At 43.3% G+C, this 17,572-nt stretch overlaps 1 protein-coding gene across 2 annotated transcripts in view; it reads right to left on the bottom strand.

The window, feature by feature from the left end:
• Nucleotides 1–17,572, bottom strand: part of CSMD2 (CUB and Sushi multiple domains 2) — an 822,245-nt gene that overhangs the window by 223,860 nt on the left and 580,813 nt on the right. For both annotated transcript variants that reach the window (XM_034413370.3, XM_034413371.3), the window contains 4 exons: nucleotides 11,816–11,954; nucleotides 7,535–7,722; nucleotides 5,501–5,689; nucleotides 3,966–4,082 (listed from right to left, as the gene is read on the bottom strand). In XM_034413370.3, the coding sequence (XP_034269261.2) occupies nucleotides 3,966–4,082; nucleotides 5,501–5,689; nucleotides 7,535–7,722; nucleotides 11,816–11,954 (633 nt within the window). The remainder of the gene's footprint in view (nucleotides 1–3,965; nucleotides 4,083–5,500; nucleotides 5,690–7,534; nucleotides 7,723–11,815; nucleotides 11,955–17,572) is intronic.

The raw sequence follows: 17,572 nt of genomic DNA, 5'->3' as shown, positions 1-17,572 counted from the left end.
GGTAGGTAAATTGAGGACCCAGTTTGTGGGGGCAATAAGCTGACTTTGTAAAAATATACAAAAGTATGAAGGCTATTGCTTAACGCATTGTAAGCCGCCCTGAGTCTCCGGAGAAGGGCGGCATATAAATCAAATTAAAAAAAAAAATGGAGATAATTTTACCCCCATTCAAGATTCCCATTCAATACTCCCGGAATATAGGGAGCCTGTTTACAGGATTAGTTCCACCTAAATTGATAATGCAATTTTCAGAAGGAATACTAGAGTAATGGGTGGAGACTACCCAGGAGTGAAGAACTACAGTATATCAAGTGGAAACCATTGGTCCATTTAGCTTCAAGCTCTGTCTTCAAACAGTAACAGCCAACTCCTTATTAAGAGCTGATCAGTGCCTAGGGACTTCCATGAAGTGAGGCTGCTAACTGCAAACAACTATATATCAGAAACAAAGCCAAGAGCCTCAAGGCTTTGATAACACAAGATTTAACAGACTAGAAATTTAATTCTAAGGGATAAGAGCAAAAGAAATGGACATGCTCAGCTTTAGCTGGATAAGAAAAAGAGTTTTTTGTTTTCAAAGGAGGTTGATGGCTCCTTTTTCAAGGGAGAATAGGAGACACTGATATTCCTGATGAGGAACTGAGCCTTTTTCCGCCCTTCTAGAGCAGCGATTCTCAACCCGAACAAGTTCAAAGAGGTGTGGATTTCAGCTCCCATAATTCCCCATCCAGCATGCCACTCACCAATTATGGGAGTTGAAGTCCACACCTCTTGAACTTGCTCAGGTTGAGAATCACTGATCTAGAGACTGTGAGACCTCAAGTAGGCTGTACAAACCAAAGAAAAACATCAGATTGAGAAAGCAGATAATACTTCAAGAAATAGACTTCAATATATACTTTATTCATTAAACATGAAACTCAGTCGACTGGACATTCAAAAATGCATCACAAATACCACTGACTGGTGCTAATGGTTGATACGGGTTGCTGCCAGCATCCTAGGTTCAATATGTTGTTGTTGTTGTTGTTGTTATATTTCTTTTTTTCATGATAGATGTCAATTTCAAGAGAACTGGAGTTATGATAACAGGAAGCTTTAAAATAATGGAAGGACGAAGTGTGGGTGGATGTCTCTGTGTGTGTGACTACTGTGCACACTTGCACAAAATCTTTCCCTCTAGAAGAATTAGTCTAAACCAAAATTTGTTACTACTGGTTCTGTGGGCGTGGCTTGGTGGGGGGGTAATGACTGAGTGGGCATGGCCAACTTTTTTTTTTAACTTTAAAACCAGTTTTTCTACAACTTCTTCGGCTGAAGAGGTTGTAAAAAATGCTTTTAAAAGCCTCTGATGATCCCAGCTGAGCCACGCAATCATCAGAGGCTTTTTTTTTTACTTTTAAAAGCATTTTTTCGGCCAAAGAGGTTGTAGAAAAAATCCTTTTAAAAATTTAAAAAAGCCTCTGATGATTGTGCGGCTCAGCTGGACATTGGGGGGGGGAGGGATTTTTGCTACCGGTTCTCCAAACCACCCGCCTCCATTGCTACCAGATGGGGCAATCCGGTCCAAACTGGGAGCATTTCACCCCTGGTCTAAACCTCAAATAGATAAAGTGGACAGAAAAATGGAAAAGTCCAAATAGAACTGTTATTCAAGATGTCTCAAAGGTGCTTTTTCAATTGGCAATTGGACTTTCTTGTTTTTCTTTGAAGACATTTCTCTTCTCATCCAAGATGATTCTGCAGAGCTGAAGAACTTCTTGGATGAGAAGTGAAACGTCTTCAAAGAAAAACCAGAAAGTCCAGTTGCCTCTTGAAAAAAAGCACCTTTGGGATACCCTAGATTGAAACAAATTGGCAGCTACTCATTAATATATATATATATATATATATATATATATATATATATATATATATATATATATATATATATATATATATATATATATATATAGAATTTAAAACTACCCATCCTGTAGAAAATAACCAATATAGAATCTTTTCCTGCACTTTATTTCTAAGTTTCCTGAATTTTATTTCTTTAATCTGGCAATAGATCTCTCTGAGGTACATGACAAAATATATATTTTAAAATGTTAATGTTGGTGTGAGGGAAGACAAGAATATGTTGAAGGTTAATAGTCCTGGTGGATTAGACAGAAAAGCCAGGAATAATCTCATTAATGTACCTGGTAAAATGCTGCTTTCTGACTAAACCTCCATGATAGCCATCTGGTCAAAATGATGGGGATTTGGACTGGGGGGAGGGGTGGGGTCCCAGGATTCCTATTTTCCCAGCAGAAAGGAAAAAAATATAGTGCCTGGGAGAAGAAGTAAACATGGAGCTAAAACTCATTGTAAATTCCTGATAGCTGTCCAGGGTCCTGAAATCACCGTGTCTGTGTTTGTGATGATGATGCTTTGCATGAACTCTGCCTTGGAAGTGCCCAGAGCCTTTAATTATACAGAGAAGTGATTGCTGGATCAGAGACTGGACCTGCCCTGTCGGTCTGTTTTTGACTTTACTGTCATCTTCAGATTGCTGCCAGGTTCTTCCATGGAAGCACATCACAGACCACCCATCTGCATTGCCGTAATGCATTCTGATCCCATAAGGCTGGTACCAGAGAGATCCTAGCATTTGCAAAATAAACTATTTATAAAACTGGTGCTGTGAAAGCATGTTGCCCTGCACAGCTTACAAATACTGCTCACAAAGGGTGGCCAAAAGCCACCCTTTGATCCGAACGAAAAGAAGGCGCCATTTGAATAACATTTTAGGGGGAGAGAATCAAGCTCTATGTGGTATCTGCCGAGTGTTGCAGTAGGATAATGAGAAGCTTCTCATCAGAAGTGAGATTTCAGGGCTGAGTGGATTAATGAAGAGTAGATTGCTCAGCTCTGTGGGATACCCTGCACAGCATGTAACTCTTTAGTAATGTGTTGCGCTTTTCAACAATGGGTTTATCTACCTTAATACAATTGGCAACACAGAATTGATGGATAATAGTTCCCATTGTCTGGATTCCTAGCAAACTAGAGGAATTGAGCTATTGAAGGACATTCAAAATTAATGTACAATTTGTGCCCCCCCCTCCCTAAATCCCTCTTTTTTTTTCCTCAGCTCTTTGGAGCATAATTTCTTCAAATTCCACTTTATGAAAGAAGAGAGAAACAGGAAAGGAAGCAGGAAAGAGCTTCAGACAATCTGATGAGAGGAGAAAAGAAATGTATGTTCTGCCAAAATGCAACCCAAGGCAAAAGAGAGAGAGAGAGAGAGAGGGAGGGAGGGAGGGAGGGAGAGAGGGAGAGAGGGAGAGAGGGAGAGAAGAGGATTTAAGGAAATTTGGGTGGAAGGAATTGTAAAGAGTACTGGGAGACAGGAAGAAAAAAAGAAGCAATTCAATACATACAATAATAAAAAATACTATCTGTCTACAAGATATCCAACTTTTTCAAGCTGTTGGTAACATATTATGGCTTCTACAGTTGCCTATTAATAAAAAATAAATAAATAAAGGCAATGTTTAATTACTGGTGAGCCTGATGAATCTCAAAGCAGATGACTATAGACATATTTTGTGCACCTTGGGGTTCCAAGAATATTTCAAACATTTACCTTAGAAATAGAGGAGGTTATAGGAAGTATCTAAAGATGCATAAAGATGAAGCTTCCTTAATGATGTGAGGGGATCATCATAAGAGTGAAAGTGGATCTAAACTATACTCTTAAGTTAAATTGGAATAGCAGCCTTCTTTATTTCCATTTTTCTATTTTGAGTTCAACTTTGTCTCCATGGATCTTTGTTTTATAATGATAGTGGAACAATCACTCCTCTTCTTTTGCTTCTATGCCTGCTCTGTGGAGCACACCAAGACTCGTGTGTGTGTGTGTGTGTGTGTGAAATATCCTCCTAACTTTCCAAGGAGGGTTGATGAAAACATGGAAGAATCATAGGACTTACCTTTGCCATGTGAAGCTTCTATAATCCAAGTGCAATTTAAATTGTTGGGGTAGAAATCTGGAAAGCCTGGGGATAATACAGTGCCACTTGATCCTTGAATGTATCCTCCACAGAGAGCTGAAAACCATCACAAAAAAAGAAGCAGACATTAGAGGTCCCAGCTGTGAAGTTGTCCCCCCCCCAGCAAGGACATAAACATCACCCCACACATTCTGCCCCCTTTCCCATGCACATCTGGATGTCTTATTGTTGATTATCCAGCTATACCTAGACAAGCATGTCATTGTAATCATTTTACAGGGACCTTCTCCTGCAGCTAATTCACTGGAGATCAAAGAACATTGGAGTGCATCACTGGGAGTCTTGTCTGTTGCTAGCTTGCATGTATGCCATGACTCAAGATCTGTAAGATCTCTGACTTTGTTCTGCATTTGTACACCCACATTTTCTGATCAAATGCAGAAAACGTAGAGCTGAACATAGCTCCAAGTCTGACTTGTCCCAAACAGAAGAACTGTGTTGTCCCAACCCTGTCTGCTCTTTATCACACATACACACACACACCCCTTTCCAAGGACTTTGTGTAACAATAACCTTGGAAATAGTTATATTCCACCACTGCCCTATTGGAAGAGTTCGATTTTGTTTCTTTTTTCCTAACCAAAAAGATGTTGGAAACACCTTCCATTGCTTCTCCCTTCTCCCTATTATCCTTTGGGGCTTCTGATACTTAGGAAGGATGCTTGAGAACCTCTAAAATTACATTAAGGAAGATTTCAGGCAGCTATAGTTATTTTATTGAACTATTAAAAACATGTCTATACAATTCCCTTCAAAAAAATCTTGAAGTGGCAGAAGGCAAGTCCTTTGGATATTCTTAAGCAGAATTCCAAGGTCTTGTGCAAAATTCCCACTGGAACCTAACACAAATAACATACGTTGAGAATTAGATAAGGCCAATGGATTTTGATTTGAATATAAAGACCAAAGAGAATTCAGAGCTCTGTCACACAGAATTCTCCTCTTAGATATTGCTGACTGAACTGTGTTTTCTTCAACTCAATTATCTAAAGAGTAAGAGACAAATTTTACTACTGTTGTAGTAAAAAATCTTTACTACAGATTTCCAGATTTAAGTCAAATGAGTACAACTGTTTGGGGCAGGTGGAAGGAAAGAAGAATGCAGCAATATGGAAGACAGCACATTGCAGAGATCCAGTCCTGGGATTTTGGCCCCTAGGAACTATTTCTGTGTAATTTCCTTTACATTCTTTACTTATAGGTAGAAATCTTATCAAACTAAAGCAACCATTTGTATCACTATAGACAAACTCTGGAATCACTAGGGAGGAGCCTTCCTACTTCTCTTTCTCCTGACCAAACTCTCCATTCTTAGCGGCCTTTTTGCCCTCTGGAATGCATCCTTTCCTACTTGGGAATCTAGACTACATTCAACCACACCTAATGATGAATAGAATCAGTGCAGCATATCTTTTTTCTGTTCAACTTCTAGCTTTCCAGTTTTAGATTCTTACCTTCACAGCTTGGAAGCGGCCTGCTCCACTGAAAATTTGGCTCACATTCCAGAGCTTCACTATCACTCAAAGTATACCCTGGATCACAGCCGAAAGTCACCAGTGCCCCCACATAGAAATCATTCCCATATCGTAGACCATTGACTGGAATCCCTGGATCCAAACAGTGATCGGACTGGAGCTTTACCGCTGTAAAAAATAAGGGCATTCAATTTTTCAGTCTGTGCCTGATAGTACTGAGGCCAGTGGTGGGTGGCCCCCAGTTTGGACCAGTTCGGAAGAACTGGTAGTAAAACTGGTAGTAAAACCGGTAATAAAACCGGTAGTAAAGGCAGAAGGCTTCGCTCACTGACCCAGACGTCATCAGGAAGCTTCTGCGGCCCTGTTGCGAAATGGTAGTAAAAGTAAGTAGAACCCACCCCTGACTGAGGCTTATATGATACCAGTGAAATCAGCCTCCTCATGGCTGCCACTAAAGCTGAGTAAAATGTGAGTTGATCTCAATAAAAATATGGGATACACAGATAATTTTTCTTCGTCTAATAATACACGTTTTTGCATCATCCTATTCAGTATTGAGAAATATTAAACTTGGGACCCAACAATGTTCTGGGAGAAACATGTACTGTCCAATCTGGTCAGATTTACATCCGTTTCAAAACCTGACTTCTGTTCAGTGAAACTTAGAACTGTAATCAAAAAATCTACATTTTGTTTTTACTTAGGTCAGGGACCACCACACTGTGTTTAATGGAACCTTTGAGAAAAATAATGCATTGCCCTGCTGTTAATTGAACATTTGGTGCTGACTGTAGGCTGATAATGAGGCTATTTTAATTAATGTGTATTAATATAATACAGAATGGAATGGAAATGGGATTTGAAACATTGCTTTTTGATTATGGCATGGGATATATGGGTGTATTAAATGGTAAACCTGAAGCAACAACCCTAAAACATTTTAAAGGGAAAGGAAATACAAACACATCATTGTCCTCATTGTAATCATCATAGACCATATTTGGAGGATAATGTACATGAAATAAATAGTGTAATAGTAGCCAAAATGATGATTGGTGAGGTTTGCAGAAGGAGGCTATTCCAGAGACATTGCCAACTGAAAAGGCCTGAACTATATGAACTCCATGGGATGTTAATCCATATTTTATGGTCCCAAACCAGTGGTGAAATCCAAATTTTTTTACTACGGGTTCTGTGGGCGTGGCTTGGTGGGCGTGGTTTGATGGGCATGGCAGGGGAAGGATACTGCAAAATTCCTATTCCCTCCCCACTCCTGGGGGAAGGATATTGCAAAATCCCCATTCCCTCCTCGCTCTGGGGCCAGCCAGAGGTGGTATTTGCCGGTACTCTGAACTGCTCAAAATTTCCGCTACCGGTTCTCCAGAACCTGTCAGAACCTGCTGGATTTCACCCCTGTCCCAAACCAGGGGTGAAATGCTCCCGGATCAGACCGGATCACCCGATCTGGTAGCGATGGAGGCGGGTGGTTCGGAGAACTGGTAACAAAAATCCTTGCCCACCCCCCCACTCAGCTGAGCCGCACAATCATCAGAGGCTTTTTTTTACTTTTAAAAGCATTTTTTCTACAACCTCTTTGGCCAAAAAAAATGCTTTTAAAAGTTAAAAAAAAAAAGCCTCTGATGATCGCATGGCTCAGCTGGGGTCGTCAGAGGCTTTAAAAAAAAGAAAGAAAGCCTCTGTTGATCAGGCAAGTCAGCTGGGATCGTCAGAGGCTTTAAAAGCATTTTTTTTTGCAACCTCTTCAGCCGAAGAGGTTGTAGAAAAAATGGTTTTAAAAGTAAAAAAAAAAAAAAGTTGGCCACGCCCACTCAGTCATATTACCCACCACCACCACCAAGCCACGCCCACAGAACCGGTAGTAACAAATTTTACATTTCACCACTGTAGTAAAGGTAAGTAGAACCCACCCCTGGATTAAAAGCCTACAAAGAAGATCGGTTCTACAGGTTTAGGTGATATATCGTGACATTGGAAAAGGCCTAATTTACTTACTTTCATAGTGGATCTGAAAGCCAACGTCCGAGTGACTTTTGTCTGTGGTGAAGAGCAGGTAGAGGAAATTGCTGGTGCTGATGAGAAACTGGGGGACTTGGGTCCCATCATAAACCCCAATCAAGGGGGAGGAGTAGGATTTGCCATCCCGCACTTCCAGCGTGTCATAATTCACCTCCGTTTTAAACCTACAGAAAAAAAAATTGAGATAAAAGCTGGTAATAAATTATTTATTTATTTATTTATTTATTTATTTATTTATTTATTTATTTATTGGTTCGATTTATATGCCGCCCTTCTCCGGAGACTCAGGGCGGCTTACAATGTGTTAAGCAATAGCTTTCATACTTTTGTTTATACCTGCTTAGTAGGGCTTTCGGCTCCCACAAGCGGTGTTCTTTTTTATACAAAGTCATCTTATTGCCCCCACAATCCGGGTCCTCATTTTACCTACCTCGAAAGGATGGAAGGCTGAGTCAACCTTGAGCCTGGTGAGATTTGAACTTGCAGTAATTGCAGGCAGCTGGTGCTACTTAACAGTGCTTTAGTCTGCTGCGCCACCAAGGCTCATTAGCCCCCTTTCATCCTCTCCTCTCTCTTCCCATAACAGATAGTCCTCCGGTTATGGCCATAATTAAGCCTCACAATTACGGTCATAAGTAGTGATCATCATAAAGTGGGTCACCACTGATTAGGCTTGATTTTATAACCTTTCCTGCAACAGTTATTAAGCAAACACAGTGGCCATAAAATGAACACCGTGGCTGTTAAGCAAACTAATTGTTTGATATGGGTTATGTTTTTGTTTTTGTGAATTGAGGCCTTTGAACTCTGGTGCTGGAGAAGACTCCTGTGAGTCCCTTGGACTGTAAGGCGATCCAACTGGTCAGTCCTAGAGGAGATCAACCCTGCCTGCTCTTTAGAAGGCCAGATCCTGAAGATGAAACTCAAATACTTTGGCCACCTAATGAGAAGGAAGGAGTCACTGGAGAAGAGCCTGATGCTGGGAACGATGGAGGGCAAAAGAAGAAGGGGACGACAGAGAACGAGGTGGCTGGATGGAGTCACTGAAGCAGTAGGCATGAGCTTAAATGGACTCCAGAGGATAGTAGAAGACAGGAAGGCCTGGAGGAACGTTGTCCACGGGGTCGCGATGGGTCAGACATGATTTCGCAACTAACAACAACAACATGTTTTTGTTGGAAACCAGAAGTAAACACTGGTTTTCAGCAAAACCTCTGTATATTGTGTCACATGACCCCTGGTTTCTGCAAATGGCCATAAATGTGGGCAGCTGCCAAGCATCGAAAAGGCATTCGTGTGAACTGTGGGGTGGATGACATTGGTACCTGCACCATGGCAGGGGTGGGCGTTTTTCACTCTCTCCAGGCTCCGGAGGCTTTCCTTGAGCCTTCAGGAGGGTGAAAACTGCTTCCCCTGGGGTCCGGAGGCTCTCTGGAGGCCGGAAACGGGCCCATTTCTGGACTTCCAGAACTTCCGGTAGGCCCGTTTTTTGCCCTCCCAGACTCTCAGAGTGGCCCCTGCACTTACCTGGAATGATGAACCGGCCACGTGGAGACTCCTGGGAGGGGTGGGGCAGGGTGGGCATGGCCAGCCATGGGTGGCATTTGGGGGTTCACCGAACCCCGGCGATCCTTGGCTAGAGGATCGTCTGAACCCTGCTGAACCCCCCAGGAGCCCACCCCTGGTTAAATATGATTCTCCAAAGTGAGCTGAACCTATCCTACCCTTGTTCACACACGCCCCATTTAATTTTATTCCCTCTTCCATATTTATAAACTGCTCCTATTACTGAAGTTCTCACAGCAGCTTACAGAATCAAAACGAAGTGAATACTTTCTAAAAACAACACCATAAACTGTGATTAAAACAAATGGCAAATTAAGATCAATAACCCTGAACAGAGAATAAAACATGAAACAGAACCAATTTTAAAAGAGCAGCAAGAACAGAAAGGCCCAAGGGTAGAAAAACATGGCCTAGATGAAATAATTAATTCCCTCCCTGGGAATTGCATTCCACCACTGAGCACCATTATGAATATGTCCGCTTCCCAAAGAGGTACTTGCTGTCTGCACCTGACAGGAATCCTTTGAGAATCCTTTGTCGGCTCTTGTTATTCATACTAAAAGAAAAACATTAACCTCCAGCTGTTCCAATGCCTTTTCCCTTTTATCTTCACTTCATCAAGAATGCCCAAAATGCTCTGGATTAGGTGAAAATTAAGAGAAAAGTGGATGGCACAAAGGAAAAAGGACACAAATTGTAGTGGATATGTCTGGAGAAAGGCAAGCGTGCCCTGAAAAGGAGTTATTTCAATTCCCATTCAAAATCTATCTTTAAAAATTTTTTAAATGTTCTTGTGATGGAATGTGCACCTGGAGAAACAGCGAGGGGAATTTTGGCAGCACAAAGCTTTCCCAGAGAGGAGGCAGCACATTCTGGAGACAAGCCCAAGTTAACAGACTGAATAGTCCCCAGCTGGATGAGGGAGGAAGGAAGAGGTTCAGAGTAGCCACACACTAATATCTCCCAGGATATATCTAATAGCTTAGAAGGTTACAGCTTTAGCCTGGCAAGATTCTGTCTATTAGATGTGAGCAAATAAAGAATTGGGACTCAACTGGATTTCATCTTGTCATCTTTGGGCTTGGGCCTGACCAATTTTGGGTAGTCAAAATTTGGGTTTATTAATGCAGACAATCTATATTCCAATTTTATCTGATAGCTAAATCAAAACGTATTTCTCAAAACATTGAATGTGTTGATAGCAAAAGTACTGTACAAAAGTAAAAGGCAAAAGATTTATACGATCTGAAGAGAAACCAGAGTATTAAAGTGTACTGTACAAAAGTGATCTTAACATGTGTAGTATGTGTTTGCATGAAAGGTGGATTTCAGCAGGTTCTGACCAGTTCTGGAAAACCAGTAGTGGAAATTTTGAGTAGTTCAGAGAACCGGTAGTAAAAATTCTGACTGGCCCTGCCCCCATCTATTCTATGCCTCCCGAGACCCAGCTGATCGGGAGGAAATGGGGATTTTGAAGTAATCTTCCCTGGATTGGGGCGGGAATAGAGATTTTACAGTATCCTTCCCCTGCCACGCCCACAGAACCGGTAATAAAAAAAATTGAAACCCAACACTGGTTTGCATGTGTATATACATACACAAGGGAACATGAAAAAGAATAAAATATGTTTTTCATTCTTCTTCATGTTTCCTTTTCTATTTGTTTAAATGTTTTCTTTGATGTATTCATTGAAAGAGAAAAAAATTCCAAAAAACTTTAAATCAGAATAGATTCTGAAGATTTTCCATCCCATCTCACTCCGTTAGGCACTAAAGAGCCAGAAAGAGCTAACTTAGCCTCATGATGGAAGAAACCTCAGAAACACAATACAACATTTTGTTTTGCTTTCAGCAGTGAAGGAAGGCATTTAGTTCAATGAAGCATCTTTTAAAAAGTGTATCATAGCTTTTTTCATAAAATAAATATTTTTTTTTCAAGTTTTTCACAACCTAATGTCCATATGCACAAGCAGAGAGAAACAAATGAACCTGGATAGTAAATTTTATTTTATTTTATTTTAAAAAATGAGTATTTATACCAATGTAAGAGAATACTTGTAGCTCAGAGTTGAACTGTGGGGCTCTTGATGCTCTCTCTGAGCTTGGCTGTTTTTCCCCCAGATATTTCATTATCTAACTAGATAATATCAACCACTCCTTTCTAACACTGTTGAGGATAACAAAATGTCAGAATATTCATGACTGGGAAGACATGGTAACAAGGTCAGCCAATGAATAGGCATAGCAACTAAGTCAGCCAATTGGGAGCTGAGACAGACTGGAACCAGGGCGTGTCTTAGTCTGCAGCTTCTGAGTCTGTGCAGAGAAACAAAACTGAAACCAGTGTGTGTGTTAAACTCTGAGCTGTGAAGCTGTGTGTGAACATATCTGCTGATCTGAGCTAAAGAATCAACTGTTGGTATTGTAAATTTATATGTTTATTTATGTGTTATTTATGTGTTATTATGTGTTATTATGAATATAAAGAAGTTAATAAATCCAGCTGATTCAGTTATCTGTGTGTGCTTCTGGATTTGATTTTTGCAAGAAACTCTGATATGAAATGATCGCCACAAAACTCCACCAAGTTCAGAAAACACAAAGGACACCCCAGGACAATTTATAACCCAGCTGACATATAGAGCATTTCCAATAATGTAATTTTATTGACATGATTAAATTGTTGGTCACCTGTCAAATGTGATTTTGATTGGGTACCCTGGTTGAGCTTCAATGACCCATGCACAGTTGAGAGAGTCCTTGTAGAATCCCGGCCACCCTGGAGACAGGATCATTCCATTTGGTGAGGTTAGGTGGCCACCACAGGGAGCTGTCCAGGAGAGGGAGGAAAATAAAGAAGTTACAACCAACTATTAGTACAAAAAGCAATATTGTAAAACAGTAGCATACTTCCTTTCTGCTTCGTTTTGTCACAGAAGGCTCTCTCCGTATTTATTAACAATCCAGGGATCAACCAAGTGGAAAGTCTGATCCTAAATGCCTCAGACCATTACTAGAACTTCCAAAGGGGAGGGAAAAGGTCAGGGTCCTGCAGTGTGGATGGCTTGCAAAATGGTTGCAAGCATGGCAGTTCAGTGGGCCACAAACAGATGGTAGCCATGAGACAAAGCAGCTTTTCTTTGTCACTCACCAGGTCGCATAAGTTAAGTTGCAGCTCTCCAGATTTTGCTGGCCTGCAATCAGCATTGCTAGGAAAGCCCATTGGGAGTTGTAGCTCAGCCTTGTCTGGACTGCCTCAGACTTTCTATGTTAAATTGGGTTGTGGTATTAGGTAGGTCAGCACAGCTGATGCCAACTTGCAATGGCTTGTCAGGATTTCAGGCAAGAAGCCAGACTTGGTGCAGGTAAAACACATCTCCTGTCAATGAGTGATGGCTTAACAAAGGTTGGCTAGGAGTTAATTAAGTCAGTGGTTCTTAGGGAAGTAAGGAAAAAAAAACATTGGGGGGGGGGGAAATGCCTTGTATTTTATCCCTTGTGAGACTGAGATTATATATATTTCAAACATTGTGCTTTAGGAAAAAATAATTGATAGCTTAAGGGACGTGGTGGCTGAGTGGCTAAGATGCTGAGCTTGTCGATCGAAAGGTCGGCAGTTCAGCGGTTCGAATCCCTAGTACCGCGTAATGGAGTGAGCTCCCATGACTTGTCCCAGCTTCTGCCAACCTAGCAGTTCAAAAGCACATAAAAATGCAAGTAGAAAAATAGGGACCGCGTTTGGTGGGAAGGTAACAGTGTTCCGTGCGCCTTTGGTGTTTAGTCATGCCGGCCACATGACCACGGAGACATCTTCTTTGGCTTTGAAACGGAGATGAGCACCGCCCCCTAGAGTCGGGAACGACTAGCACATATGTGCGAGGGGAACTTTTACCTTTACCTTTAAGTGATAGCTTAAACATGCCTGAAAAAGAAATTCACCCCAAAAGAATCTAATTTTACCTATTTCCTGGATCATTACTCAAAAACATAATCTCCCAATTTTCCCCCAGTGTTTAAATTGTAGAATTTTCCACTAGGATTTCCAAAATTGTATAATTTCCAAATTCCAAATCCACCAATTGCCTCCCAAGTTCTTGAGAACAACACATTTCCACCCATTTTTTCAATCCCAAGTGCTTTGCTCTGCCCATTCTTTTAATGATTTTTATTCCTCAAACATCAGACAGCACCTTAAACATTCTAGACTGATTTCCCTCTCTTATTTAATTAAAAAAAAGTTAATTAGAAATTGCATTTAATTGAGCTCACACTGGAGGGCAAGTCCAAGGCAAGCAAGAGAGTTCGGGGATAAAGGAGGATACATTGGTAATGACGAGGTTATCAAAACTGTCAGAAAATAAAAAGGAATTTGAAATGGTTTTTTGATACTTTTTATTTTCCTCCACCACTTAAACTAAGAGTGAGAAGGCACATGAACTATCAAGCTTCTATGACCCACTCAGAAGAGATTTAACAAGAGTGGAGTTAAAGTAAACAAAGCTGAAAACTGTTTGTGAGCAATGTTGGTGCTTCTTTTGAAAAGAAATGAAAAGGCAGAACAGATAAATGACAAATCTTACATTTCCTGTGACTGAAGAAGAATAACTTGGAGCAAGGAGGTTATAAGTGCAATCGTTTCTAGCACGAAGCACAAAGCCAGCAAGGAAATTGGACAGGAAATCAGGGGGAGGAAGTTAGAAGAAGACAGAAGTCTTGTTCTGGCATGTCAGAGAAAGGAGAATGGCCAGTTGATTTGGGGACAATCTGGAATCTCACTTCCAATTGTGTCACCTGACCTCTACTGGGCCAATAGTTGCAATTCCTTTTTTTTTTTTTTTAAATTGATTTTTATTATAACATATAGTGATACATTCAGTACATTTTCGGTTCATTGGTGCAATTATATACATATATACATCTACATGCATTATTACTTGTCTTTTATTTGATATTGTTTCTTAAAGCTAGATTTAATTTCAAAACACTTAAAGATAATAGTGCTCAAATCTCTAAGACTAAATGTAATACTATTCATATGGATTTTGTTAATTAATTAATATTTAATCTCTATTTCCTTCTTTATTTCTTTTCCCCATCCATAGTTGCAGTTCCATCATCCCTCGTGTTTCAAAAACAGAGTTCTGGCAAGCAAATATTATTATTATTATTATTATTATTTATTAGATTTCTATACCGCCCTACTCCCGAAGGACTCAGGGCGGTGCACAGCCAAACAATAAAAACACATACAATACAAAATTTAAAAAATAGAATAAAATCAAATTAAATAATTTTGGCCCCGACAAATTTAAAACCCCAAACTTTTAAAACCAATTTAAAATTGAATATATAAATACTAAAAAATATTTAAAATATTTAAAATATTTAAAATTTTAAAAATCTTTTATAAAAGAGGGGGAAAATTAGGCCAGGCCGGCCTGGTGAAATAGTAAGGTCTTTAAGGCGCGGCGGAAGGTGCGCAGATCCGGGATCCTCCATATCTCTGGGGGGAGCTCGTTCCAGATAGTAGGTGCCCCCACAGAGAAGGCTCTCCCCCTGGGGGCCGCCAGTCGGCATTGTTTGGCTGACGGCACCCGGAGGAGCCCCTCTCTATGGGAGCGTACTGGTCGGTGGGAGGCTATTGGTGGTAGTAGGCGGTCCCGCAAGTACCCGGGTCCTAAGCCATGGAGCACTTTAAAGGTGGTAACCAAAACCTTGAAGCGCACCCGGAAGACCACCGGGAGCCAGTGCAGCTCGCGCAGGAGAGGTGTTACATGGGAACGCCATGTCGCTCCCATTACCACCCGCGCGGCCGCACTCTGCGCCAGTTGGAGCCTCCGGGTGCTCCTCAAGGGGAGCCCCATGTAGAGAGCGTTGCAATAGTCCAGGCGGGAGGTGACAAGGGCATGAGTGACCGTGCGTAAAGAGTCCCGATCCAGAAAGGGACGCAACTGGCGAATCAGGCGAACCTGATGAAAAATCCTCCCGGTCACGGCCGTCAAGTGCTCTTCTAAAGACAGCCGTGAGTCCAGGAGGACGCCCAAGTTGCGAGCCCTCTCCGTGGGGGCCAATGATTCGCCCCCAATAGTCAGTGATGGCGTCAACTGACTATATCGGGACGTCGGAAACCACAGCCACTCAGTCTTGGATGGGTTGAGCCTGAGCCTGTTCCTCCCCATCCAGATCCGTACGGCCTCCAGGCACCGGGACATCACTTCAAGGGCATCGTTGGGGTGATCCGGGGTGGAGATGTACAGCTGGGTGTCGTCAGCGTACTGATGGTACTCCACCCCGAAACCACGGATGATCTCGCCCAGCGGCTTCACATAAATGTTGAACAGGAGAGGCGAGAGGACCGACCCTTGCGGCACCCCACATATGAGGGGCCTCGGGGTCGACCTCTGTCCCCCTGTCAACACAGACTGCGACCGGTCAGAGAGAAAGGAGGAGAACCACCGCAACACAGTGCCTCCCACCCCCAACTCTTCCAACCGGTGCAGCATGATACCATGGTCGATGGTATCAAAAGCCGCTGAGAGATCTAACAGGACCAGGACAGAGGAGCACCCCCTGTCCCGAGCCCTCCAGAGATCATCAACCAACGCGACCAATGCCGTTTCCGTGCTGTACCCGGGCCTGAAGCCCGACTGGAACGGATCCAGATACGTCGTTTCATCCAGGTGCTGGGGGAGCTGTTGCGCGACCACACTCTCAACAACCTTCGCAACAAAGCGAAGATTGGAGACCGGACGATAATTTACCAACATTGCCGGGTCCAGGGAAGGCTTCTTGAGGAGAGGCCTCACCACCGCCTCTTTCAAGGCGGCGGGAAAGTCACCCTCACTCAGCGAAGCGTTTATAATCCCCTGGAGCCAGCCTCGTGTCACTTCCCGGGAAGCCAGTACTAACCAGGAAGGACACGGGTCCAATAAACAAGTGGTCGCGTTCAGTCTACCCAGAATCCTGTCCACGTCCTCAGGGGTCACAGGATCAAACTCATCCCAGATAACATTCTCAAGACCTGCCCCCGTCTCTCCCCCTGAGACTACCCAGTCGGAGTCCAAATCTTCCCGAATCTGAGTGATTTTGTCATACAGATACTGAACAAAATCCTCGGCTCTACCCTCCAAGGGGTCCTCCCGCGCTTCCTGGTGGAGCAGGGAGCGGGTCACCCTAAAGAGGGCGGCCGGGCGATTATCTGATGACGCAATAAGAGCAGCAAAATAACTACATTTCGCTGCTTTTATCGCCACTAAGTAATTCCTAATGTGGGATCTTACTAGTGTCCGGTCAGATTCAAGAAGACTGGCCCTCCAACTACTCTCTAGGCGTCTTTTCCGGCGCTTCAACTCCCTCAGCTCCTCGGTAAACCAAGGAGCCAATTGAGATCGGCGCCGGGTCAGAGGCCGCAAAGGCACGACCCGATCCAGAGCACCAGCAGCCGCCCTATCCCAGGCGGCCACCAGGTCTCCAGTCGAGGCGTGTGCCAGAACCTCAGGAAATGGCCCAAGCTCCGTCTGGAATCTGTCAGGTTCCATCAGGCGCCTGGGGCGGAACCATCTGACCGGCTCCGCCTCCCTGCGGCGGGGTGCAGCGGTTCGAAAGTCGAGACGAAGGAGAGAGTGATCTGACCATGACAAGGGTTCAGTAACTATATCCCCTATATCAAGATCCCTCAACCACTGTCCAGAGACAAAAACCAGATCCAGCGTGTTTCCCCCTGTGTGGGTAGGGCCATGAATTAACTGGGTCAGGTCCATAGCTGTCATGGAAGCCATGAACTCCCGAGCCATCTCTGACGTCTCACCCACGGACGGCAGGTTGAAATCCCCCATAACCATAAGCTTAGGGGTATCAACCGCCACCGCGGCGATGACGTTGAGTAGCTCGGGCAGGGCTGTTGCCACGTGGCAGGGAGCCAGGTACGTGATCAGCAAACCCATCTGAACCCCATGACCCCATTTCACAAAAAGGGATTCACAGCCGGCCGTCTGAGGAACAGTGGCCTCCCTCGGTCTCAGACCTTCTTTAATGATAACCGCTACCCCCCCGCCCCTCCCCTGTGACCTCGGCTGATGGAATGCTTGGAAACCTGGCGGGCACATTTCAACGAGGGGAACCCCCCCCCTCCTGGCCCAACCAGGTCTCCGTAATACCTGCCAGGTCCGCACCCCCCTCCTGAACAAGATCACAGATGAGGGGGGCTTTATTTACTACGGACCTGGCATTGCACAGCATCAGCCGAAGGCCTGGGTCCTGAGGGTCTATGCAACCTGAGGAGCGAGTAGAGCCTTGGGGGCCGGAGCACGCCACCGCTCGTAGACAGCGAGTGCGCACTCCCCTAACACGATATGGCCCCCTGCTCCCGCCATATCTACCCCTCCCACCTACAGTACTGATGTTCAAAAAACTATCCGGACAAGCTCTAACCCCCCCCTCGATCCTGGG

This window comes from Pantherophis guttatus, chromosome 10 (assembly GCF_059756535.1).
Source record: "Pantherophis guttatus breed Tessera chromosome 10, ASM5975653v1, whole genome shotgun sequence".
In the NCBI taxonomy this organism is placed as follows: domain Eukaryota; kingdom Metazoa; phylum Chordata; class Lepidosauria; order Squamata; family Colubridae; genus Pantherophis; species Pantherophis guttatus.
Note: the sequence above shows the minus strand (reverse complement) of the source record. Positions and strands in the feature narration are given on the sequence as shown.